The 26,822-nt window shown below is 44.8% G+C and overlaps 1 protein-coding gene across 2 annotated transcripts in view; it reads left to right on the forward strand.

Annotated features, from left to right (window-relative positions):
* The window catches only part of LOC127576821 (hexokinase HKDC1-like), an 88,078-nt gene that overhangs the window by 14,841 nt on the left and 46,415 nt on the right, over positions 1-26,822 (forward strand). For both annotated transcript variants that reach the window (XM_052027600.1, XM_052027601.1), the window contains 3 exons: positions 7,560-7,715; positions 11,407-11,640; positions 13,115-13,419. In XM_052027600.1, coding sequence (XP_051883560.1) covers positions 7,560-7,715; positions 11,407-11,640; positions 13,115-13,419 — 695 coding nt within the window. The remainder of the gene's footprint in view (positions 1-7,559; positions 7,716-11,406; positions 11,641-13,114; positions 13,420-26,822) is intronic.

Raw genomic sequence — 26,822 nt, forward strand, 5'->3', positions numbered from 1 at the left:
GCCCCTCCCTGGCTCTCCTCAGCCATCTGAAGCTTGCACACAAGAGGGAACCAAGGATGTAATGAAAGCCAAGAGAGACGGGGAGGAGCCAGTATTGGGGGTGGGGTAAATCATTCAACTGATAATTGGCATCCTAGAAGGATCGGCAGAGGGTGTGGAGAGCAGGTGTCCAACTTCATCTGTGTCTGTGGCATCCAATAAAAAGCAGGGAATCACGAGGCTTAAGCATTGCCATTAGCAGGAAAGTGCTGGAGGATCAGGAGGAGGCAGCTCTGGCAAGCGCTTTCTGTGTTCCATGTCATAACACAACATATAGGAACAGCAATAGGCCTCCGCCCTCTTGAACTTTTCCTGCCGTTCAATAAGGTCATGGCCAATCTGATTGTTGGCTTCAACTCCACTTTCCTGTCTTATCCAGTAAGTCCCAATATGCTTATAGTCCAAAAGCCTATCTTTGCCTGGAGTTTGCTTCATAATTTCATCCACGATAATATTGTTCTTTGTGAGGAAAAGCCTGAGTGCAATTATAAACTCTGAGTGGTGAGATAGTCCATGCATCCAGGAAAGCATGGACAACGTTCTTGTTGATGTTCATTGAGGGATAACTGAGATTTCAAGAGCACTGTGATGAAGAACTTGCCTCCCAACTCCTTGAAGCAGTCTATGTGGCACACACTGGTGTGCAATGAAATTGTCTGAAAACTTGAGACGACCCAGGACAAAGTAGCCTGCCTTACTGGTATCTCAACCACAAGCCTAAACATTTCCTCCGCCCATGACCAGCACAAGCCTGTACTTCCTGCAGAATTCAGAGCAGCAACTTACCAAGTGTACAATGGTAGTTGGAACGCCTTTGGTCTCTACCACCAAGAAGGAAGATGGTAGCAATGTCATGATCACCTCCAAGGTTCATGCCCTTCTCAGAATATATCTGCACTTTACCTTTGCCATTGAGTTTAAAACAAAATGTAACTCTCAACGTAACAGAACTGTAGGAGTTCCTCACCCAGACAGGGAACCAAGAAAACAGCCGCTCACTAGTTTCTGAAGGATGATCATTATTTGTTGATCAGAAGTTTCTAGATCAAGTAATTAAATTTAAAAATAGTTAAGTTGGTAAATTTTAAATAGGAAAATTGGTAAATTGGTGTATTATTGTCACATGTACTGAGGTACAGCGAGAAACTTTGTTTTGCATGCCATCCATACAGATCAATTCATTACAATAGTGCATTGAGGTAGTACAAGGGAAAACAATAACAAAATGAAGAATAAAGTGCCACAGTTACAGAGATAGTGCAGTGCAGGTAGACAATAAGGTGTATGGCCACGACAGGGTAGATTTTGAGGTCAAGAGTTCATTTTATTGTACTGGGGACTATTCAATAGTCTTATAACGGTGGGAGTAGAAGCTGTTCTTGAGCCGGGTGGTACGTGCTTTCAGGCTTTTGTATCTTCAGCCCAATGGGAGGGGGAGAAGAGAAAATGTCCGGAGTGGGTGGGGACTTTGATTATGTTGGCTGCCTTACTGAGGCAGTGAAAAGCGTAGACAGTGTCCATGCAGGGGAGGCTGGTTTCCGCGATGTGCTGAACTGTGTCCACAACACTCTGCAGTTTCTTGCAGTCCCAGGCAAAGCAGTTGCCATACCAAGCTGTGATGCATCTGGATTGGCTTTCAATGGTGCATCGATAAAGATTTCCTAAGAAGTTTCTCATTTCACCACAGTTCCCATCTGACCTCCCTTCCGCTGCTGACATCTCTGAATCTGATTGATTACAGTTCACGAATAAAAGAGGCAAACTAATCATTCCAAACTCTCTTGTGCTTTCTTTGCTTGTCGTTTTGCTTCCAAGCAGTTCTCCCCGTAATTGAAAAGCAAATAACTGCGGATGCTGGAAATCCGAAATATAAACAGAAAATTTTGGGAAAGTTCTGGGAAATGGTAGGGCCCTGGCAAGTGTTGTAGAACAGAGGGACCTTTACTGTTCAGGTACATGGTTCCCTGAAAGTGGCAGTGCAGATAGACAGGGTGGTGAAGAAGGCTTCTGGCACTCTGGCCTTCATCAGTCAGGGCATTGAGTATAGGAGCTGGGATGTTTTGTTGCAGTTGTACAAGACCTTGGTGAGGCTGCATTTGGAATGTTGTGTTCAGTTTGAGTCACCCTGCTATAGGAAAGATGTCATTAAGCTGGAGAGAGCACAGAGAAGATTTTTGATGTTGTTGCTGGGACTTGAGCAACATCATCGAGTCGAGGGACTGAGTTATGGAGAGAGGTTGAGCATTGGACCATAGGAGAATGAGGGGTGATAGAGGGGTGTATAAAATCATGAGGGGCATAGATGGGGTGAATGCGCACGGTCTTTTCCCCAGGGTTGGAGAATCAAGAACTAGAGGGCATAGGTTTAAGGTGAGAGGGTCAATAGGAACCTGAGAGGCAACCTTTTGATCCAGAGGGTGAAATGGAATGAGCAGCCAGAGGAAGGGGTCGAGGCAGGTACATTAATAACATTCAAAAGGCACTGGGATAAATACGTGGATAGCAAAGATTTAGAGGGATGTGGCCAAACGTGGGCAAATAGGACAAGCTTGGATGGGTATCCTGGTCAGCTTGGCCCAGCTGGGCTGAAGGGCCTGTGTCTGTGCTGTATGACTTTATTTCTCAGCAGGTCAGGGAGCATATTTGAAGGGAGCAACAGAGTTAACATTTCAAGTCGATGAGCCTCGTTATAAAACAAACACCTTTGAAGTTGTGGAGGAGTGAAGACAACACCAGGCAGTGACTGCAATATAATGGAGACCAAGATTGTCCAGGTGACGCAGTTACTTTTGATGCTGACGATGAAAGGGAATAGATCTGTCTCATGAGGCAGGTGTGTGAGGGCATTAGAGAGACAAAGAACATGCTATGGCTGAGATGCTGAACGTAGCAGCTGCTGGAGTTGTGGGGTAAAAGGAAACATTGGAATTGCTTAGCAGATCAGGTGGCATTCGCAGAGGCAGAGAGACTGAGTTCATGTTACAGGTTGATGATATTCTATCAGTACAGGCAGTTTTGTCATCAACAGGAAAGGCAGGTTATCTGAAGTTGTTGAACTGAGTATTGAATCTTGAGGACTGCAATGTGCTTGGATAGAAGATGACTGCTGTTCTTTAAGTTTCCAAAGCAATACAAGTGAATTGTTGCTTCACCTGAAAGGATTGCTTTGGTTCCTGGCTGGTAGGAAGAGATGAGGTAAAGGGCTAGTGTTGTACCTGCTGCAGTTGCCTGGGAAAGTGGTGTGTGTAGATGAACCAGGAGTCACTGAGGGAAGAGCCTCTCTGAAATGTCGAAAGGGGAAGGGAGGGGAAGGGAAGATGAGTCTCGCTCATTAACGGTGGTGAAAATCAGTGGAAGATGAGGAGAAGGAGAATCCTGACCTCACTCTGGCAAGGAGGAGAGGGTGAAAGCAGAAGTGTGGGAAGGAGAGGAGATGTGGTTGAGAATCCTATCAACTGTGGTGGAGGGGAAGCCATGTTTAAATAAAAAGGGAGATGTGTCAGAAACACAGGTGTACAAAGTCTTGTCATCAGAACAGATGCGGCACAGGTGGAGAAGCTGGGAGAGTGGTGGAGTCCTCACAGGAAAGCAGGGTGGAAGGGTGTAATCAAGGTAGCTATGAGAATCTGTGAACTTCCATGTCTGTGGTTGCAAGTTAGTACATAGAACATAGAATGGTACAGCACAGGAACAGGCCCTTCGGCCCATGATGTTCTGCCGAACTAGCAATTAAGAGCCTACTAAACTAGTTCCTTCTGCCTACATGTCCATATTCCTCCATTCTCAGCATAAGTAATGGATAGAGGACATTTTCTAGGATTTAAAACCATGTGAATTGGAAGAAGAATGGTCAAGACAAAGTGAGATGAAGCACTCAACAAGAAATAGAAGCCACGAGACCTCTCAAATCTAATCTGCTATTCAATAAGATGCTGGCTGATTCAGTGCCTCATCCATTTTACTGCCTGAACCCCACATCCTCTGACTCCAATATTGTCCAAAAATCTTATGATATCAGCTGTGAATACACAATGAAGCAACCACTGCCTTGTGAAGTGGAGAATTCTGAAGACCTACTACACCCTTCATGTGAAGAATTAGTCTGGCAATCCTGTGGGAATAATGAACTGGGCTCTGAGACAGGGCAATGAGCACTGCTTTCAAAGCTTTTTGACAAAAATCAAGTTGTGGTTCTCTGGAGAGACACCTGCAGACATTTGGAAGTTACTTTCTTTGGCCTGTTTATATATATTTCAAACAAATGGTTCAATGTGTACAGCGAGTAGATTAATGCAAAGTTAGATGTCACATTTTGTACATTGAGCATTTCAAAGAGTGAATATCTCATTAAATGAAGGAAAAGCAGTACCATTGCAAAGTAGTTAAATAGGCCTTGCTAATGAGATGAGATGCACTTTCAGCTGTTAGTAATTAAACCAAATGTTTGGTTTGTGAAGATGTCTGTTGCTACTGCTGATTTGTTCTGATATGTGCTTAAAGGGCAGACGGGGTTGCACTGGTGCTGTGCAGCAGCACACCTGTGTCCTTCAGCACTTGCTGTGGGCTTTGTAGTCTCCCCAGGGTCCTTGCACCTGCTAGTTCAACGTTGGCAAAGACAAAGCTCCAGAAAAAGTTTGAAAAGAAAATCAAAGTTGGAAAGGTCTAAACTTCAATTGACATACTTATTATTTCGGTATCCATGTAACTTAGAAAGAACGGCCAGAAAAATAAATATTCAATAATTAGTTCCATGATTACTCTTTGCATGCATATTCTTTATTTGCATTAAGCATTGCCTGAACTCAATGTTACTGCTTATTTGGTCAGATGATATGATTATAAATTACTTTGCAAGAATCAATATAGTTTTCTCTTCCAAAACAGAAAAAAATGCCCAGACGGTATTAGAAATGAATATTTTTCTCCTATTCTCATATTTATTATGGCACAGAAGGCCATTCAGCCCATTGAATCCATGCCACTTCTCAGATCATTCCCATCAGTCCCATTTCCCTGTAACCTATTCTCTCGCAACTTATTACAATTCTCCTTCCAACCACCTACACTCTGGTATTTTGCAGTAGCCTTTGGGATGTGGGAGGAAACAGGGGCACCCAAGGGGAACCCATGTGGTCACAGGGTGGACATGCAAACCCTACACAGACAGCACTGAGGGTCAGGATGTAACCTAGGTTGCTGAAGCTGTGAGACAGCAGCACTGCCTGCTTTGTCACTGAGCCAAACCTTCTTATAAAATGTGTTTAATGTCATTTTAATAAAGGCACCTGTTCCATTTTTTTTAAATAAGTTAACTACTTTAATAATTGGAGGAAAGAAGAATTTCAAACCTAAGTTCATTACTAATACTGTGCAATGCTCAAGACTTCTGGTGACCTGCTTTTATGGCAGGGTGATATTCTACTATAGATCTTGCTAAATTTATTGATATTGTGGAATCCACTGAGTCTAATGTAAAAGCTACCTTGTTCAAATATTTAATGTATTTTTATAAATTTGTCCTCAGTATCTCTGCACCAGGCATAGAAAAACTGGTCTGGGATTTACTGCCGATTGCTCTGGTGCAAAGTCCACATGCAGAGGTCAATTCAGCCTCTGAGCGAGTGTTTTGACTACAGTCTAACTGCTGATCAGAATGATCAAAAGTTGATCCCTTGAGATGGAGAAGTCAAAAAAGGGTCAGATATGGACCATGTGAAAGTGAGACCAGGGCTGGAAATTCACACTAAAAGCAGTGAGATTTCTGAGTACCTTATGAGTACAAATTTTGGAGTACTGCATGAGTGCAGGAAAGAGCTATAGTCATTAATGTACTGGAAAAGCAGGTGGGGCAGGGAGGATTAACTGAGGAGGACTGAGACAAGAACTGCTCCAAGCAACCCACAAGGAGACAGGCACGGATTGGGCTTTTGCAAGTTCACATAGAGACACCTTTGATTTGAAGAAAGTGAATGGAGTTAACAGAGTTGTTGGATGTCCTTGCTGACCATCAACACCCGTCTGTACTAATCCCTTTAATCAGCACTTGGTCCATAGCCTTCTATGCCTTGGGACTCAATACTGAATCTAGCTATTTCAGATAACCAGCCTTTCCTGTTTGGGCCTGAATTGTCCATTTCTGATACAAGGTCACCCAGCTGCAACATCAGCTCTGTTGTCCTCTCTCCACAGATGCTGCCTGATCTGCCGAGCATGTCCAGCATTCTCATTTATTTCAGATTCCCAGCATCTGCTGTGTTCTGCATCTCACGGTGCCAACATGTGTTTTTTTTTGCTTCTCTCTACTCGCCTTGTTCATCTGCCTCCAGGCACCTCTCCAGGCAGATCATCTCCCCCTCTTAGATGGGTCAGAAAGCAGTCGTGTCATCTAGACAACTTAGGTAGTTTTTCAGCTCGACCTGCCAATGTCTAGGCATCTTGACCTACACACCCATCAGCCTTCTTCTGCAGGATCTATTGAAATAAAGAACGATAAACTTCCCTTAATTTACCATTTTAATGAAGGTTGGTGGCTCCTTTCAAGTGAATGGGGCTGTGCCAGCTGTGTGAGACATGAAGCTGAAGAATCAGATACAGAGTGTGTCCAACGCCTCACTCAACAGCGAGTCCAGGGGCAGAGCAAGAAGTGAGATGTGCACACATATCACCCACAGCACCTTCCCAACTTAAGTCACAGGTACAAATAATTTGCATCTCTCATGGCTCCAGATCCCTAAGCCTACACACACTGGTTGGCTACTTGCTGGTCTGCTGTTGCCACGCCAACTTCTTTTGCAAAAGCAAAGGAAGTCAATTAGTGAGTGTCTTTCCATGTAGCTGGGCAAAGGTTCTTCACTTTGTTCACCTTGAGTGCACACTCCTCCCTAGGCTGCTGCAGTGTAGACCTAAAGGGCTTCCTGCTCCTGGAGAACCTCTCCTCTTTGTCTTGTCCACCAAGATATGTGGAGTTGTACTTGAACATTATTAGGGTACTCACTTCAGCCACTGCTCTGCTGGGGCTTCTTAAACGTTTATATTAAGTGGCACTAGTGGTGGATAATAAGCAGCCAATGAGCACCTTTGCCCTTGGAGGTAACTGCATGGCTTCATTCAGAACCAGTCACTCAGGAAACTAGATCCCATGAATACCACTTGGCCAATTAACAACATGGTTAGTAGCTGCCTTGCTGAGCTTTGGTGTGCCCTTCACAGGCTCAAACTGCTGTTGTTAATTGTGCACTTCTCAGCACTGCAGTTGGCTGCCCAAGTCCTCAGTCAAGGTGTGTGAGCATATTGGGTGCAAAAAGGCACGTATTTGATTGATCTTTATTGGAGCAATCAGTCCTCATTGCCCCATTTTATGTGTGAAGAATAACTGGTTGCTTCCCATTGGACTCCTGGCACCTATTGCTTTATGTGCATATGTGTATGGCTTATAAACTGACAAGAGGAGGGAAAGATTGTTCAGAAAGATCACTTGGTATGAATCCTTCTTAAAACCTTGTTTTCTTGTGGTTATTCAGGTTTGAGAAAATGATTTCTGCAATGTACCTGGGAGAAATAGTAAGACTCATCCTGGTCAAAATAGCTCAAAACGGTATGCTGTTCAAAGGCAACACTTCATTGAAACTCCTCACTGAGAGATCATTTGGCATTCAACATGTGTCTGCCATCATGAAGTAAGAATTTGACACTGGAGGGCAGAAGTGGGAGAGGGTGGGAGGTGCGGGAGAGGGGGAGTGGAGGTGGGTGGGGATGGGGGGTTGGGAGGGGGTTGCAGATTTCAAGGTCAGAGTTGAACAAAGGTCAGAGTTGTGAAGTTACTGGACCAGTAATCCAGAGGCCTGAACTAACAATCCCAGGACATGAATTCAAATATTAGCAAAGCAGCTGAGACACTTTCAATTAATTAATTAAATAAACTGGAAAATTTGTCAAAAGATATGGTGAACATGAAACGACGGGACTGTTATAACAAACCTGTCAGGTTCCTTTGGGGAGGGGAATCTGCCACCCTTACCCAGCTGCGCCTACTTGTGACCTCAGACACCAAGTGCGATCAACTCTTAACTGCTCTCTAAAATCATGTAGCAAGTCAAAGAGCAATGTTTAAAAAAATACTGATAAGACTTGTGTGGGATTTGAATGCAGAAGGTCACTGTCCAGCCCTGTCAATCTTGTAAAATCATCCTCATGAATGTCTGGAACTAAATGGGGGGAGCTGTCTCACAGACTGGTCAAACAACAACCTAATGTACTCACAGGAAGGTACCTTACAATCTTTGTTCCAGACTCCCACATCACAGTATATAAGGTCATAGAAAGCAGAAGCAGGAGAAGGCCACGGGACCCACGATCCCGCTTCACATTTCACTGAGATAATGCTAATTTTATCCTTCATCAACTTTCCCATTCGTTCCCCCCGGTGCCCAAAAATCTATGATTACACAGCCACTGTGCACATAGGTGTAGAATTCCATAGATTTACAGACCTCTCCGTCTGCTTAAAAATACCTTTAAGTGGCTGAGATTATCAAAGCCTAATTCTGACATTGTGACCACATTTTTAGACTTTTTACAGTAAGACGACAGCCACTTGACATCCATTCTGTCAGCCCCCCCCCCCCACCCCCCACCTTGGAAAATTACAAACCTCGTGAGATCATCTCCCAAACTTTGCAAGTCCTGTGGGTGTAGGTTGCGCTTCCTTAGCCTCTCTTCACGGGAATAAATCTCGTGAATCCACTCTGCGCTGGTCGGAGATTCACAGAGTCATAGAATCGTACGGCATGCAAACGGGCCATTTGGCCCACCTTGTCCATGCCGAACAGTGGGCACCCTTCTGCATTAATCCCTTCTCCCAGCACTTGGCCCGTAGCCTTCGTGCTGAAGTGAATCAAATGTTCATCTGGACACTTTTTAAGTACTCTCAGCAACCCAGCCTCAAGCACTCTCTCAGGCACTGCATTCCAGGTACTTACCACTCTCTGAGTGAAGAAAGACCCCACAAATCCTCTAAATCTCTTACCCTCTTACTCTAAATCTATATCCTCTGGTTTTATCTACCTGTGATGGGGATAAATTTCCTGCAGTCTACCCTTAATATTTTATATACCTCAATCACGCCCTCTTTTAACCTCTTCCACTCTGGAGAACAGAGCTAGCATCTTCAGCCTCCGCTCATAACTGAACGGCTCCATCCCAGGCAACACCCTGGTGGATCTCCTCTGCACCCTCTCCAGCACCATCATGTCTTTCCTATAGTATACAGGTAGGGCTGCAGATGAGGCTGCACCAAGGTTGTAGAAAGTCGGAGTATAACCTCTCTAATTCTGTATTCAATGCCCCTACTAATGAAGGACAGTATCCAGTATGTCTCCCCAACCACTTTACCTACCTGTGCTGCCACCTTCAAGGATCTATGGACTTGGACTCTAAGGTCCCTCTGAAGTCAGAGAGCCCAATTAATCTGTGCTGATCAAGTTGACTAACTGAGCTGGTCCCATTTGCCTGCGCTTGGCCCATCTCACTCTAAACCTCTCTTATCCATGTAACTGTCCAAATGCTTTTTAAATGTCGTAATTGTACCCACCTCTACCATTTCCTCTGGTAGCTTGTTCCATATACCCACCTCCCTCTGAATGAAAAACTTGTCACTCAGGTCCCCTTTAAATCTTTCCTCTCTCACCTTAACCCTATGTCCACTAGTTTTAGACTCCCCTACACTATCTATGCTCCTCATGATTTTTTTAAACAAGGTCACGCCTCAGCCTCCTTTACTCCAGGGAAAACAGTTGCAGCCTATCCAGTCCCTCTTTCTAACTCAAGTCCTACAGTCCCAGCAACATCCTTGTGAATCCTTTCTGCACCCTCTCTAGCTTAATCACATCCTTCCTATAACACAGAGAACTGCAGCTTATAAGTGGTAGAAAATAGGTACCTTCTCACAAACGACCTACCCATCCATTTTGTCAAGCACCTCCCGCCCCACCTGTGGCAGAATTCAGGGTTCCCACATCGGCTTCCTCAAGCAGCTCACAACCCACAGAACAGGAGTGCCAACAAGTCATCCTCGACTCTGAGGCACTGTCTGAGAAGAAGTATACCAGCTGTAAAATGTACTATGGCAACTCAGTAAGGCATCATTACTGCACCTCCTAAACCCATGACCTCTACCAGTGAGAAGAGCAAGATCAGAAGATGCATAATATGTCACCAATTACAGGTTCCCCTGAAGCTCACACATCTTCTTGACTTGGAAATACATCGCCATTCCTTCTCCATCACCCAACCTAATCCTGGAAGTCAACAACACTGAGAAGAACCATGGTGGTTCAAGAATATCAAGGGCTCCCACCTTCATAAGGCCACTTAGGGATGGATAAAAGTTGCTGGCACTTTCAGAAAAGCCTGTGGATGCATAAATAAAGGATGCGGTTGGTTCTGAATTACCCTAGTAAGTCACTCAGCTGTGCAAGCAACCGTTAAGTGTCCATCACCTTGGGGAAAGAGAGAAGGAAAAGCATTGCAGCCTTCCAATGTAACCAATCCCAGGAATATCTAACAACATAGTATGGATGGCTAGGCATATACATAGTGGTCACCTACTGAAACACAGGAAACTGGGTATCTGATCTCTTGACTAAGAACATTGTATATCCTGAAGAGAGACAATGGAACTGAACAGGTGTTGTGGAGCATACAGCAGTAAATCAACATTACCCACATGAAGACTGAGAGGAGGCACTGAATGCTGTAATTTATTTAACAGTGTTTACGGAATAAATTACACCATCGAGGAGCAGGTACAGGAGCCTGAAGACCCATTCTCAATGTTTCAGGAACAGCTTCTTTCCCTCCACCATCAGATTTCTGAACGGTCCATGAACCCATGAACACTACCTCATTATTCCTCTTTTGCACTATTTATTTTTATAACCTATAGCAATTTTTATGTCTTTATGTACTGCTGCCATAAAGCAACAAATTTCACGACATAATGTTAGCGATAATAAACCCGATTCTGATTCTAGCTCTGCTATGTAGATAAGATGCACACTCAATTGCAAACATGGAACATCTACACACTCATCTTTTGGAGCAGTTAGTATTGCTGTCCAACAGTGTGGAAAAATAATTAATCAGCAGTATTTGTTTGTGCATTGAGTTCATGCCCACATCTGTTTTACTTATTTCAACTGTTCCCAAACAACAGGGTTTGGGGAAGTGGAAATGTCATCCGTACAGGTGTGTACTGAACTGGGCAAGTAGGAGTCACTGACTCTTTTGGAGTTTGTTCCATGCATAGATATAGTTCATGCTGTTACAGATAGTGGATGTGACATTTCATATTTTTGTGTCACCTTTTAGCCATAAATCTGGGTTGGAGAATGCCATGCAGATACTGACAGATCTGGATCTTAACCCTTCTGAAGAAGACTGCCTGGCTGTGCAACACATTTGCACGATTGTATTGTCTCGTTCGGTCAGTCTTTGTGCAGCCACACTGGCTACCATTTTGATCCGTTTGAAAAGAAATAAGAAGGTGAAGCGACTCAGAACAACCGTGGGCATTGATGGGACGGTGTACAGAACCGTGCCCCAGTAAGTTTACTTCCGATTCCATGTATCAGTTCCAAGTAAGTTCTCTTTCCCGAACCAATTAACCTTTTGCAGGGTGGTGACTCTTGTTGGCATGTGGTACCTATCCTTTGGGAAAAGCTCCTATTCCTGGTGTATCATTTTTGTCCTGGGTACAGTGTATGGTGCCCTCCCCCTCCAGGGTATGGTTCCACCTCGTTGATCGTTACCTGCAGGTGGTATGGTACCGTTCCACACCCGAATATGGTCCACTCCCCAAAGTGTCCTTAACCTTAGCAATGAAGGGCACTAACTTGGGCCAGTTACTGCTCCAGGACAACCTCCTTCCTCTTCCCCTCACCCCCAATGTGTCTCCCTCCTCTGGGTGCAGTTTTATCACTTTGTACCTGGCTTTTGTCTCCTGCCTGGGATACTGTTACCTTCTCTGTTACTTAGAGTCATAGAGCAAAACAGTACAGATACAGGGCCTTTGGCACAACCAGTCCATGCCCACCCAGCTAGTCCCAATTTCCTGCATTTGGCCCATATTCCTCCAAGCCCCACCCCTCCATGTACCTATCCAAGGGCTTCTTAAATGATACTATTGTACCTGCCTCAACCACTTCCTCTGGCAGCTCATTCCATATACTCACCACCCTCTGTGAAAAAGTTGCCCCTCAGGTGCTTTCTAAATCTTTCCCTTCTCACCCTAAATCTATGCCCCCGAGTTTTGGACTCCCCTACCCTGGGGTAAAGACTATTACCGTCGACCTTATCTATGCCTCTCATAATTTTAAACATTTCTATTAAGGTTGCCCTCATTCTCCTATGCTCCAAGGAATAAAGACCTAGCCTGGCCAACCTCTCCCTATAACTCAGGCCCTCGAGTCCTGGCAACATCCTCGTAAATCTTCCCTGCACTCTTTCCAGTTTAACCCCATCTTTCCTATAACAGGGTGACCAAAACTGTACACAGTACTCCAAGCGCAACCTCACCAACGACTTATACAACTGCAACATAATGTCCCAACTCCTATTGGATATAACGTCCCAACAGATATTTCTGCTGGGAAAGTTTTCCCTCTGTGGGAATCAGTTCCCTTCCCTGCGGTATCCTCTGTCTTGGATTACAATTCCTTCTTTGGCTTACAGTTCTCTCCTTGGAGTACTGCACTCTCCCTAAGTACACTGTTCCATTCTTGAGATAGGTTTACCTTATTGGAGCACTGTTTCATCCCTAGAGTATCATCTCTTCCTCGGGGTATGGTTTCCCGCGATTGACCACACTTGTAGCCGAACAAATGCTGTGACATAACCTGTTGTAGTTTCCTACCTGACTAATGTGTTCATCTCCCAACCATACTGCAAGCAGCAGGTGTCTAGGACAAGATGGATGATATTGTGTCATGTGTAGCTTGGTTTCACTGATTCATTGAGCAATGTATTTGCTTCCTTAAGGTCACTCTGTGGGAAGTAACACTGTGACGTTCTGCAATAGGTACTCAAAAAACCTGCACAGAATGGTTAGACGGTTGGCTCCTGAGTGTGATGTACGTTTCATTCTGGTTGAGACTGGCACAGGGAAGGGTGCTGCCATGGTGACTGCAGTAGCCTACAGGCTAGTGCATCAACGTAAATACCAGGAGAAGACACTGGCACCATTGAAGCTCACCCGGGAACAACTGCTGAAGGTAATGAAAATGATGAGGAGTGAAATGGAACAAGGACTGAAAAAAGAGACCCACAGCACTGCCACAGTTAAAATGCTACCCACCTTCATTCAGAAATTTCCTGATGGGACAGGTAAGTCGCAGGGCTTTTTTTTAATCACAAATTCAATTTTTAACACCCAGGACCACTAGAAGTATCACAAAAAGACTCCAGCTGCAATATGTGCTAGCTAAAGCTTAGATAGGTCTTAACAACTCCTTGCCAAAGATTTAGTCAAAACTCTGCAGTCCTGTTACAATCAGTTGTTAATAAAGGTGCCTAATTAAACAATCACTTGTGCGTGCACAGACCAAGACTGAAGGACTTGCAACCCTCTTCAGCCAGAAGATAGAGTCATAAAGTCATACAGCATGGAAACAGGCCATTCACCCCACCATGTCCATACTGACCCATGTACGTACATGGCCACCCATGTGTATTAATCCCACCTTCCAGCACCTTGCCTGTAGCCTTCTCTGCCTAAGCAGTTCTAGTGCTTGTCTAGACACGTCTTAAATGTTGTCAATGACTCTGCTTCCACCACTCTCTCAGCAGTGCATTCCAGTTTCTCGCTACAGTCTGGGTGATAACAGTCCTCCTCAGATCCTCTCTCAATCTCCTACCCTTGCCCTAAATCTATGTCCTCTACTTTTATTCACCTTTGATAAGAGGAGAAGATTCCTGCCATCTACCCTATCGATAAATTGGAAAATTGGTTTATTATTGTCACGTGTACTGAGCTTTAGTGAAAAAGTTGTTTTGCATGCCATCCATACAGATCATTTCATCACATCAGTGCATTGAGGTAGTATAAGGGAGAACAATAACAATACAGAATGAATTGGAATTGGAATTGGTTTATTATTGTCACTTGTACTGAGGTATAGTGAAAAACATCACACAGATCAAATCATTACACAATGCATTGAGGTAGTACATGATAAAACAATAACAGAATGCAGAATAAAGTGTCACTGCTATAGAGAAAGTGCAGTGCAGGTACACGATAAGGTGCAAGGTCATAACGAGATAGATTGTGAGGTCAAGAGTCCATCTTATACTGGGGATCTGTTCAATAGTCTTACAACAGTGGGATAGAAGCTGTCTTTGAGCCTGGTGGTACATGCTTTCAGGCCTTTGTATCTTCTGCCCGATGGAAGGGGGGAAAAGAGAGAATGACCCGGGTGGGTGGGGTCTTTGATTATGTTGGCTGCTTTTCCAAGGCAGCGAGAAGTGTAGACAGAGTCTATGGAGGGGAGGCTGGTTTCCAGGATGTGCTGAGCTGTGTCCACAACTCTCTGCAGTTTCTTGCAGTCCCAGGCCGAGCTGTTGCCGTACCAAGCCATGATGCATCCAGATAGGATGCTTTCTATGGTGCATCGATAAAAGTTGGTGAGGGTCAAAGGGGACATGCCAAATTTCTTTAGCCTCCTGAGGAAGTAGAGGCGCTGCTAAGCTTTCTGGCCATGGTGTCAATGTGGTTGGACCAGAACAGGTTATTGGTGATGTTCTCCCCTAGGAACTTGAAGCTCTCAACTCTCTCGACCTCAGCACCATTGATGTAGACAGGTGCATGTGCACCACCCCCCTTCCTGACGTCAATGACCAGCTCTTTTGTTTTGCTGACATTGGCGGAAAGGTTGTTGTCATGACACCATGACACTAGGCTCGTCATCCCCTTCCTGTACTCCGACTCATTGTTATTTGAGATTTGGCCCACTATGGTGGTATCATCTGCAAACTTATAGATGGAGTTAGAGCAGAATCTGGCCATGCAGTTGTGAGTGTCTATGGAGTATAGTAGAGGGCTGAGGACACAGCTTTGTGGGGCACCAGTGTTGAGGATAATCACGCTGGAGGTGTTGCTGCCCATCCTTACTGATCGCGGTCTGTTGGTCGGGAAGTCAATAATCCCGTTGCAGAGGGACGTGTTGAGTCCCGGGTCTAGGAGTTTGGAGATGAATTTGCTTGGAAGTATAGCATTGAAGCTGGACCTGTACTCAATAAACAATAGACAATAAACAATATATCCCTCATAATTTTATATACTTCAATCATGTTTCCTCTTAATCTCCTCTGTCCACGTAACACAGACCTAATCTCTCCAGTCTCTCCTCATAGCTAAAACGCTGAATCCCGGGCAACATCCTGATGAATCTCTTCTGCACCCTCTCCAGCACATCTAAATCCTTATCGCGTGGTGACCAGATCTGCAAACAGTACTCCAGCTGAGGTCTGACCGATGTTTTACAAAGTTGGAACATTACCTTTCTGTTCTTGTATTCAATGCCCACATCTGGGGTGTGTCTCCTGTATCTCATATGCCTTCCTAACCATGTTACCTACCTGTGCTGCCTGCTACCTTCAAGGATCCTTGGACTTGCACACCAAGGTTGCTCTGTTCCTCAGCATTCCCAAGGACCTTACCATTCACGGTGTATGTCTTAGCCTCAGTACTACTCGCAAAATGCATCTTCTCACGTTTGTCAGGATTAACCTCTACCTGCTGTTTCTCAGCACATTTCACCAACACATCAACAACCTCGTAGCCTAAAGCTACCCTTCACACTGTCAACAACACCACCATGTTGATCATGCCACCTACATCCACATTCAAACCATTCACTTATGTTATAAACAGCAAGGGTCCCTGCACTGATCCCTATGGAACACCACTAGTCACAGGCATCAAATCACAAAAACAACCCACCACCATCACCCTCTGTCTCCTATCACCAAACCAATTTTGGATCCAATTTGCCAACTTGCCCTGGATCCCTTGGACTCTAACCTTTTGGACCAGACTCCCACCTGGGACCTTGACAAAGCCTTACTAACATCTGTGTAAATTATATTTACTTCACTGTCCTGGCTAATACACTTTGTTACCGCCTCAAAAAATTTATTCAGATTGGTTAGACAAGATCTGCCCTTCACTGATCCATACTGGCTATCTCTGATTAATCTCTGCCTTTCCACGTGCTGATTAATCCTGTCCCTCAGATTTTTTTTTCCAATAACTTCCAGGTTTAAACTTAGTAGTTTACTGTCAACAGTGTGACGGGAACATTGTCCACAATACAGCCAAGTGGTACTCACTCACCAGTAACCGGCACATGGCTTAAGTTTGGGTTCCACCAGGACCATTTGACACACACTTCATTATAATCTTGGCTCAAGTTGGTACCACAGAGCTGAATTCCAGAGATAAGGTGACAGTGGCTGCTCTTTACATTCGAGAACCTCTGATAAAACTGACGCCAATGAGATCAAAGGAAAACAATCCAGTGGTTGGACTCATACTTGCACACAGGTTGTGTTTGTGGTTATTGGAAATCAATCACCTCAGTCCCAGGAAGTGAGGGTGTATGGCTGCACTTTCAATAACTTGGATCACAAAACGGTCGATGTCTGCAGATCTCCAGACCCAGTCAACATTCAGATGTGGACTGGTTGCACCATACAAGTGCTGGCCAATGTTCACTTCCAACTTTTCTGCAGGAGTTAGTCAAAGGCTGTGATGAGTGACTCACCTCCTGACTCTACAGAACCTTTCCATTATCTATAAGGTGCGGGTTATAATGGAACACTCCCCACTGGTCTGGATGAGTGCAGCCCAAACAACACTCAGCTTGACTCAATGTAGTAGCCTTCTTGATTACCTTAATGATTCATGTCCTCCCCCACACTGTAGTACTATCTGCAAGATGCACTGGAGTAAATGGGAAGTATATTATAAAACATAGAACATTACAGCACAGTACAGGCCCTTTGGACAGCCACTTTTGCCCTGGGAAAAAGTCTCTGAATGTCCACTCGATCTATGCCTCTTATCATCTTGTACACCTCCATCACGTCGCCTCTCATCCTCCTTCTCTCCAAAGAGAAAAGCCCGAGCTCGCTCAACCTATCCTCATAAGACATGCTCTCCAATCCAGGCAGCATCCTGGTAAATCTGGTAAAGGTATATTGCCGTTTCTTTATCACGTGGGACCAAAAACCTGATAATATCCCAGCTGTGCTCCAGAATTAGTTGTCCAAATTCCTGTATAATGAGCACACAGAGATCTGTTTGACAATGTGGAAAATTGTCTATGTATAATGTCCTATTCACAGATATCAGCCAAATCTAAACGAACCATTTACCAACCTGACCCAATAACACTGTTGAAGTACTTTCACTGTGTTATAATTGTAGTTCCAGTTCGTGATCACTACTGTCTTCTCAAGGGCAATGAGAAATGGATGCTAAGTATTAGCTTTACTAATGAGAAGCTGAGCCCCTGCCACCATTGTTAACAAAGCTCAGCTGGTAGTTCTTCTCTCAGGGTCAGAACTTTGTAGGTTCAACCCACTTTAGGTTGATACCCCAGTTTAGTATTAAAGAAATATTGCACTGGTGAGAACTAACTTTTGAATAAACTGAAATTCAAGCCCAATCTGACTGGAAAAACAAAACCATAGCACAATTCATACAAGAGCAGAGAAATTCTTCTGGATGATGTGACTAATATTTATCCCCCAATTCACAACACCGATGTTCGAGCCATTTATCTCACTGCTGTTTGTGTAGATAGCTATGAATACACATGGTCAGGCCCCAGGGATTGCTCCAGCTTTTTGTGCTTTAAGACCGTCAGCTCTCCTCTTTTGTAATGTGGATATGTTTCAGGACATCACTATCCTCTTCCCTGAATTTTCCAGCTTCCATGATCTTCTCCATGGTAAATACAGATGGGAAATATTTATTTAAGACCTTTCCCATCTCCCGTGACCTCACACATAGAAGACCTTTAAGGGACCTGTTCTCTCCCTAGTTACCCTGTTGCTCTTAATATACAGAGAATCTCTTAGGATTCTCCTCTCCCTCATCTGCCCAAGCTTTCTCATGTTCACTCTTTGCCCTCCTGATTTCCTTCTTCAGTGTATTCCTACATCCCTTATATTCCTCAAGGGATTCATTTGATACCTGACACATGCCTCCTTCTTCTTCTGACCAGAACCTCAATATCCCTCATCACCCAGGGTTCCCTGATCCTGCCAGCCTTCCCCTTCACTCCAACAGGAACATGCTGGCCCTGAAAACTCCCTATCACACTTTTAAAAGCCTCCCACTTGCTAGACATCCCTTTACCTGCAAACAGTCCCTCCCAATCAATCTTTGCAATTTCCTGTTTGGTGCCATCAAGATCAGCTTTGCCCCAAATTTAGGACTTTAACGTGTGGACCAACCTGATCTTTTTTCATAACTATTTTAAAACTAATAGAATTATGGTCACTGGTCCCAAAGGGCTCTCCCACTGACACTTGCCTCATTTCCCAATAGGAGGTCAAGTGTTGCCTCCTCTCTAGTGAGGCTGTCTATGAGGAAATTTTCCTGAACACGCTTCACAGATTTTGTCCCCCGGCACTATGGCAGTCCCAGTCAATATTAGGGAAGTTAAAATCACCTGCCATTACAACCCTATCATCCTCACAGTTATCTGCAATCTCCCTGCATATTTGCTCCTCTAATTCCCCCTGAACATTTGGAGGCCTATAGTACAATCCCATCAAAGTGATCAACCCCGTCTTATTTCTAAATACTACCCATATAGCTTCACTGGACGATCCCCCAGAAATATCTGCATCTGTGGAGGGAAAGAAGCGGCCGACATTTCAGGTTGAGACCCTGTGTTGGGACTGACAGCATAGAGGGGGGATAGCCAGTGTAAAGGGGAGGGGTGAGGCTGCGTCTGAGTAGACTATAGGGTGGACCTAGGTGGAGCCTGTTCCATCTGCTCCTCATTCCTCCCTTATCTGGTTCAACTCATCACCTTCCTCACTCAACAGAGTACAGTACCTGCACCTCTAGTGCCTCCACTTATCTACTCCACTCCGCTCCCCTCCCCCTCCCCCTCCCCCACCTGGCTCCATCCGCCCATCCTCCCTCACTCCACCTATCACCTGCCAGCCCCTGCCTCACCCCTCCCCCTCTCCCCTTTACACCTGCCATCCCCCCTCTACGCTCTCAGTACTGATGCAGGGTCTCAACAGAAAACATCAACCATTCCTTTCCCTGCACAGATGCTGCCTGACCTGCTGAGTTACTCCAGCAGTTTGTTCCTCACTCTGCATATAAAGAAGCAGGCTTAGAATTTCAGACTGATGATCTTTCATCAGAGAAGTTCTGAGCTCTGAGCAAAGCTCTTTGCTTTGTACGGTTCTCGGTAGTTATGTGACATTTTTATGGGCAGTGTAGCATAGTGTTAGCCCAGCCCTGGAGGCCTGGGCCTTTGAACTAGAGGCAAGAGCTCCATCACCACAGCAGCTGGGAAGTTTGAATTCAAGTAACTAAATACAGTTGGAATAAAATAAAACCAGAATTAGTGACCATTGAACTACAGTATTGTAAAATCCAACTGGTTTCCTCTTGAGAAATCCAATCTTTCCTCTTGAGAAGTAAATCTGCCATCCTTCCTCTGGATCTGGTTATATGCAATTCCAGATGCACCAGTGTGGTTCACTATTACCTGTCTTCTTAGCTGAGGGGCATTTAGGGATGGACTTGCCAGTGACTTTTTGGCAAGTCAATCCCTAAGTGCCCCTGAACTAAGAAGACAGATAATTGTGAACCACATTGGTGAATCTGGAAATCTTAGGAGGCTACTGCTCAGCCTGACTTCTGCTCCAATTGGCCACTCAGCCACATTGCTATTTAAATACTTGGAACAACCTTACAGCGGGTGCTAGCACGATGGTCCTGTTTGTTCTGCTGGATGACTTGAAGCTGCAGGGCAGGTGTTGGAGGTATTGCAGGCAGGAAAGAGACACAGTCTGTGAACGTGAGCACGTCTGTGTCCCCAAACAGGGATTCACATTCCTGACTTGACTTTTGTGAGGGGAGTGTTTTTGGTAGCTAAGGTTCACCAAAAGCAGTTACCAGAGAAGTCTGATCTTCTGTGGATAGGCCTATGGGTGTGCACCACATCTGGACTATTCTGCTTCTCTTGGTCATTTTCAGCTTCCCAGTCTTCAGATTATTCCAGGATGATCTATGCCATGCCTCACAGTTTGCTGATCATTGCACTCTTGCGGATGTCACTGATGTTCCGTGCCTAACCCTAAGGGACTTTGTCTACTTTTCCTCAGGAACTGAAGTTGGGGCTGAGCCAGGGTGGGGATTTGACAGCTTGCAGCTCTCCAAAGTGCAGGCTGCGATAGTGGTCACTCTTCCAGTGGCTTGAGCTCCCCTTCAGAACCCTGAGTCTGGAAATGAAACCATGTAGCTCCCACGTTTTGGGTGCTAGTACTGAAACTTTGATTTTGCCCTGAGTGGTTCTGAGTGAACCAGGCTACAATCTCAAAATAAGGAGTCGAGCATTCAGGACTGAGGTGAGAAGAAATGTCAGTACCCAGAGACTTGGAATCTTTGGAATTCTCCACCCAGAAGGGCTGTGGAGGCTCAATCACCGAGTCTATTCAAGACAGATTGTTACAAATATGTAAACATACATAGTAGGAGTAGGAGTGGGCCACTCGGCTCCTTAAACCTCCTCCATCTTTGTATACCATCTGATTGTAACCTCAAATCCGCATTCCCATTGCAACCATTTAGGTGATGAAGGAGTGTGTCTGTCTCTGCCTCAAATATATTCAATGATGCTGCTTCCACTGCCCTATGAGGAAAAGAGTCCCAAAGACTCCTGATCTTCTGAGAGAGAAAAAAGTTCCCTTCACCTCTGTCTTAAATAGTGACCACAAGTTGCTGTGGTTAATGAATTGTCCTGGTTAACGAGTTACTGCTGTTTATGAGTTGTCCAGGTCAACAAGTTGCTCCGGTTAGTGAATTGTCCTGGATAAGGAGTTGCTCCTGCCACAGGACTTCAGCGGTTGATTTCACGAGCCCATTTCTTGGCCCCCCGGCGGCCCTAGGCAGCCCGTCCGGGTACTGTTCGGACTCCTCTTGGTTGGCAGCCGGCAAACACAGCCCCCGGCACTCCCACAGCCTTTCCAAGTACCAGCAAAATCCCCTGCACCCACCTGCCAGACCGCCACCTCTGCCTCGCAGCAGCCGGCAAACACTGCCCCTTACACTCCTCTAGATTCTCCAACAAGTGGAAACATCCTCTCCACACCCATTCTGTGAGGAGCCCTCACTGTCTTGTGAGTGTCAGTCAAGTCCCCTCTCACTCTTCTGAAGATGGAAGTCCAACCGTCCAGATTAGATAACCAGCCCATTCCAGCTATTAGTTATTGTAAACCTCTCACTGTTTGCAACACACTTACATCCTTATTACTTCAGCTATGAGCTCACCAATGCCCTGAAGCATGTAACAGAAGCGTAACTCCCCTATTTTTGCATTCATTTCCCCTTTAGCAATAAACAATAACCGTCTGTTGGCTTTCCTAGTTACTTGCTGTACAGGCATACAACAGTATTCCACAAATTATGTGCTAGCACACCAAGATCCTGCTACAGTCTCTCACCATCTATATAATGTTTTTTTAATTTTTCTGCCAAAATGGGGAATTTCACATTTTCCAATTTAAGCTCTATTTGCCAGATCTTTGCCCACTCACAACCCATCTCTATCTCTTTACAAAGTCTCCTTATTTTCTCTTTGCAAATTACTTTTCTACCTTTGTGTTGTCAGACAACTTAGCAGCCATACCTTCAGTGCCTTCATCTGAGTCATTCGCATTGTAAAAAGTTGAGTCCCCAGCACCAGTCCCTGTGGCACACCACTTGTTACCTCTTGATAATCAGAAGACCCATTTATGCATACTGTTTCCTGTTAGCCAGCCAGTCTTCTATTTACCCCAATGTTATCTCCTGCGTCATGAGCTTTTATTTTTTTTAAAGATCTTTAAGTAGCACCTCATCAAATGCTTGATAATCTGTATCTCAGTCAGATCACCAGCAGCAGTGTAGTGTGTGTGGCTTAGTGCTGCCTGTTCTTTAAAGGACTTGAAACTTTACACACAGCTGAACAAGCTGCAAGAGCCAGCTGAGTGAAATCAGTTGTCATGTGCCATTGAAAACCGGTGCAACATGAAACAATACAGGGAAATTGTTCAACAGAAGGCTGCTTCAGCAGGAGTGAGCAAACTCCTCCCACCTCCACTCCACAAACCATGCAAGTTCTACTTGTGAGACACAGTGGCGGCAGAGTGGTGGAACTAATAGAACCACTGCCTCACAGCACCAGGGACTCAGGTTCAATCCTCACCTTGGGTGCACATCTCTATTGATCCTGTACATTCTCACTGTGACTGTGTGGAATTCTCCTGGGTGCTCTGATTTCTTCCCAATTCCCAAAGAGCACAGGTTGGTAGAGTAATTGGCCACTGTAAATTGCTCCTAGTATGTAGGTGAGTGGAGGAATCCAGGGAAGTTGATGAGAATGCGGGGAGAATAAAAATGGGATTAATGGAGGATTGGTGGGTGGTTGATGGTTAACGTGGACCCAGCGGGCCAAGGAGCCTGCTTCCGTATTACAGGAATATCTCCCTATATATGGGAAATACTATGTTCCAAGGAAATCAAGTCGAAGAGTAACACAGCATGGAAACAGCCCCTTCAGTCCATGTTGACCAAGGTGTCCACCTAAGCTAGTCCCAATTAGAACCACAGAACCATAGAACACGACAGCACAGAAAACAGGCCATTCGGCCCTTCTAGTCTGTGCCGAAACTTTATTCCGCTAGTCCCATTGACCTGCACCCAGTCCATAACCCTCCAGACCTCTCTCATCCATGTATCTATCCAATTTATTCTTAAAACTTGAGTGAGCCCGCATTTACCACATCAGATGGCAGTTCATTCCACACTCCCACCACTCTCTGAGTGAAGAAGTTCCCCCTAATGTTCCCCCTAAACCTTTCCCCTTTCACCTTAAAGCCATGTCCTCTCATGCTTATCTCTCCTAATCTAGGTGGAAAGAGCCTATTCGCATTAACTCTGTCTATACCCCTCATAATTTTGTAAACCTCTATCAAATCTCCCCTCATTCTTCTGCGCTCCAAAGAATAAAGTCCTAACCTGTTCAATCTTTCCCTCAACTCCTGAAGACCCATAAACATACTAGTAAATCTTTTCTGCACTTTTTCAATCTTACTGATATCCTTCCTATAGTTAGGTGACCAGAACTGCACACAATACTCCAAATTTGGCCTCACCAATGTCTTATGCAACCTCACCATAACATCCCAACTTCTGTACTCAGTACTTTGATTTATGAATGCCAGAATGCCAAAAGCCTTCTTTACAACCCTGTCTACCTGTGACGCCACTTTCAGGGAATTATGTATCTGAACTCCCAGATCCCTTTGTTCCTCCACACTCCTCAGTGCCCTACCATTTACTGTGTATGTCCTACCTTGATTTGTTCTTCCAAAATGCAACACCTCACACTTGTCTGCATTAAATTCTATCTGCCATTTTCTGGCCCATTTTTCCAGTTGGTTCAGATCCCTTTGCAAGTTTGAAAGCCTTCCTCGCTGTCCACTACGCCTCCAATCTTAGTGTCATCAGCAAACTTGCTGATCCAACTTACCACATTTTCATCTAGATCATTGATATAGACAACAAACAACAATGGTCCCAACGTAGATCCCTGAGGCACACCAGTAGTCACAGGCCTCCAGTCTGAGAAACAATCGTCCACTACCTCTCTCTGTCTTCTCCCACATAGCCAATTTCAAATCCATTTTACAACCTCTCCATGGATATCTAGTGACTGAACCTTCTGAACTAACCTCCCATGTGGGACCTTGTCAAAGGCCTCCATGTATACAACATCCACAGCCTTTCCTTCATCTACTTTCTTAGTAACCTCCTTGAAGAACTCTACAAGATTCGTTAAACATGTTCTACAATGCACAAAGCCATGCTGACTATCCTTAATCAGCCCTCTTAAATTTAAAAAAAATAGTTTTTTTTTACTTACAGCGTGGTAACAGGCCCTTCTGGCCCAATGAGTCTGCGCCACCCATTTTAAACCCAAATTAACCTACCTGTACGTCTTTGCAATGTGGGAGGAAACCGGAGCACCTGGAGGAAACCCATGCAGACATGGGAGAACGTACAAACTCCTTACAGACAGTGACGGGAATTGAACCCCGATCGCTGACGCTGTAATAGCGTCGCCTTAACCGCTACGCTACCATGTCGCCCTTGGCTGTCCAAATACTTGTATATCCGATCTCTCAGAACACCCTTCAATAACTTACCTACTACTGATGTCAGGCTCATCGGCCTGCAATTACCTGGTTTACTTTTAGAGCCTTTTTTAAACAATGGAACAACACGAGCTATCCTTCAGTCCTCAGGCACCGCACCCGTGGTTAAGGACATTTTAAATATATGTGCCAGGGCCCCTGCAATTTCTACACTAGTCTCTCTCAAGGTCCGAGGAAATACCATGTCAGGCCCGGGGGATTTATCTGCCTTTATTCGCTGTAAGGCAGCAAGCACCTCCTCCTCTTTAATCTCTATATGTTCCATGACACTACTGCTTGTTTCCCTTCCTTCCATATCCACTATGCCCGTTTCCTGTGTAAATACTGATGCAAGAAAACTGTTTAAGATCTCCCCCATCTCCTGAGGCTCCACACATAGATGACCACTCTGATCTTCTAGGGGACCAATTTTGTCCCTTATTATCCTTTTACTCTTAATATACTTGTAGAAACCCTTTGGGTTTACCTTCACATTATCTGCCAAAGCAACCTCATGTTTTTTTTGCCTTCCTGATTTCCTTCTTTTGTATTTTCTTACATTTTCTATACTCTTCAAGTACCTCATTTGTTCCTAGTTGCCTATACCTGCTATACACCTCTCTCTTTTCCTTAACCAGATCGCCAATATCCCTTGAAAACCAAGGCTCCCTATGCTTGTTAACTTTGCCTTTAATCCTGGCAGGAACATGCAAACTCTGCACTCTCAAAATTTCGCCTTTGAAGGCCTTCCACTTACTGAACACATCCTTGCCAGAAAACAACTTATCCCAATCCATTCTTCCTATATCCTTTCTCATGTCCACAAAATTGGCCTTTCTCCAATTTAGAACCTCAACTCGAGGACCAGACCTATCCTTATCCATAACTAACTTGAAACTAATGACATTATGGTCACTGGACCCAAAATTTTTTGCCTACACATACTTCTGTCACCTGACCTGTCTGGTTCCCTAACAGGAGATCAAGTATTGGATTCTCTCTCGTTGGTACCTCTATATATTGATTTAGAAAACTTTCCTTAACACATTTGACAAACTCCAAGCCATCCAGCCCTTTCACAGTGTGGGAGTACCAGTCAATATGTGGAAAGTTAAAATCCCCTACTATTACAACTTTCTGTTTCTTACATCGGTCTGCTATCTCACTATGGATTTGTTCCTCCAATTCTGTCTGACTATTGGGCAGTCTATAATACAACCCTATTAGTGTGGTCACACCTTTCCTGTTCCTCAGCTCCACCCATATGGCCTCTGCAGACGAGCCCTCCGGACTGTCCTGTCTCCACACAGCTGTGATATTTTCCCTGACTAGTAATGCCACTCCTCCCCCTTTCATCCCTCCCCCTCTATCACGTCTGAAACAATGGAACCGGGGACATTAAGCTGCCAGTCCTGCCCCTCCTGCATCCAAGCCTCACTAATAGCAATAATGTCATAATCCCACGTGTCAATCCACACCCTAAACTCATCTGCCTTACCTACAATACTCCTTGCATTGAAATAGATGCACCTGAGAACATTTCTACCACGTACAAACCTTTGATTTCTGTCTATACCTGCAGTCCTCGCATGACCTTTATCATCCTCCACCTCACTCTCTGCTCTAACACTCCGGTTCCCCTCCCCCTGCAAATCTAGTTTAAACCCCCCCGGAGCAGCACTAGCAAACCTACCCACAAGTATGTTAGTCCCCCTTCAGTTCAGGTGCAAACTGTCCCGTCGGAACAGGTCCCATCTTCCCTGGAACAAAGCCCAATTGTCCAGAAATATGAAGCCCTCCCTCCTGCACCATCTCCTTATTTAGCTGCATTATTTTCCTATTTCCAGCATCACTAGCATGTGGACAAATCCAATTTGCCCACATTTGGCCTATATCCCTCTAAACCTTTCCCGTCCATATACTTTTCCAAATGTCTCTAGAATGTCATTATTGTACCTGCCTTAACTACTCTCTTTGGCAACTCATTCCATATACTCACCACCCTGCATGAAAAAGTGCAACGTAATGTCCAACTCCTGTACTCTCAGTGCCCTGACTGATGAAACATCTCCTCCACCACCCTGTCTACCTGTGACGCCACTTTCAGCGAGCTATGTACCTGTACTCCTAGGTTCCTCTATTCCACAACACTCCCCAGGGCCCTACAGTTCACTGTACAAGTCCTACCCTGGATTGACTTCCAAAACCGCAACACCTTCATACTTATCAGGATTGAATGTCATTTGCCAATCCTCAGCCCACTTACCTAGCTGATCAAAAACCCCTCTAATTTT

This window comes from Pristis pectinata, chromosome 12 (genome assembly GCF_009764475.1).
Source record: "Pristis pectinata isolate sPriPec2 chromosome 12, sPriPec2.1.pri, whole genome shotgun sequence".
NCBI classification, from domain to species: Eukaryota; Metazoa; Chordata; class Chondrichthyes; order Rhinopristiformes; family Pristidae; genus Pristis; species Pristis pectinata.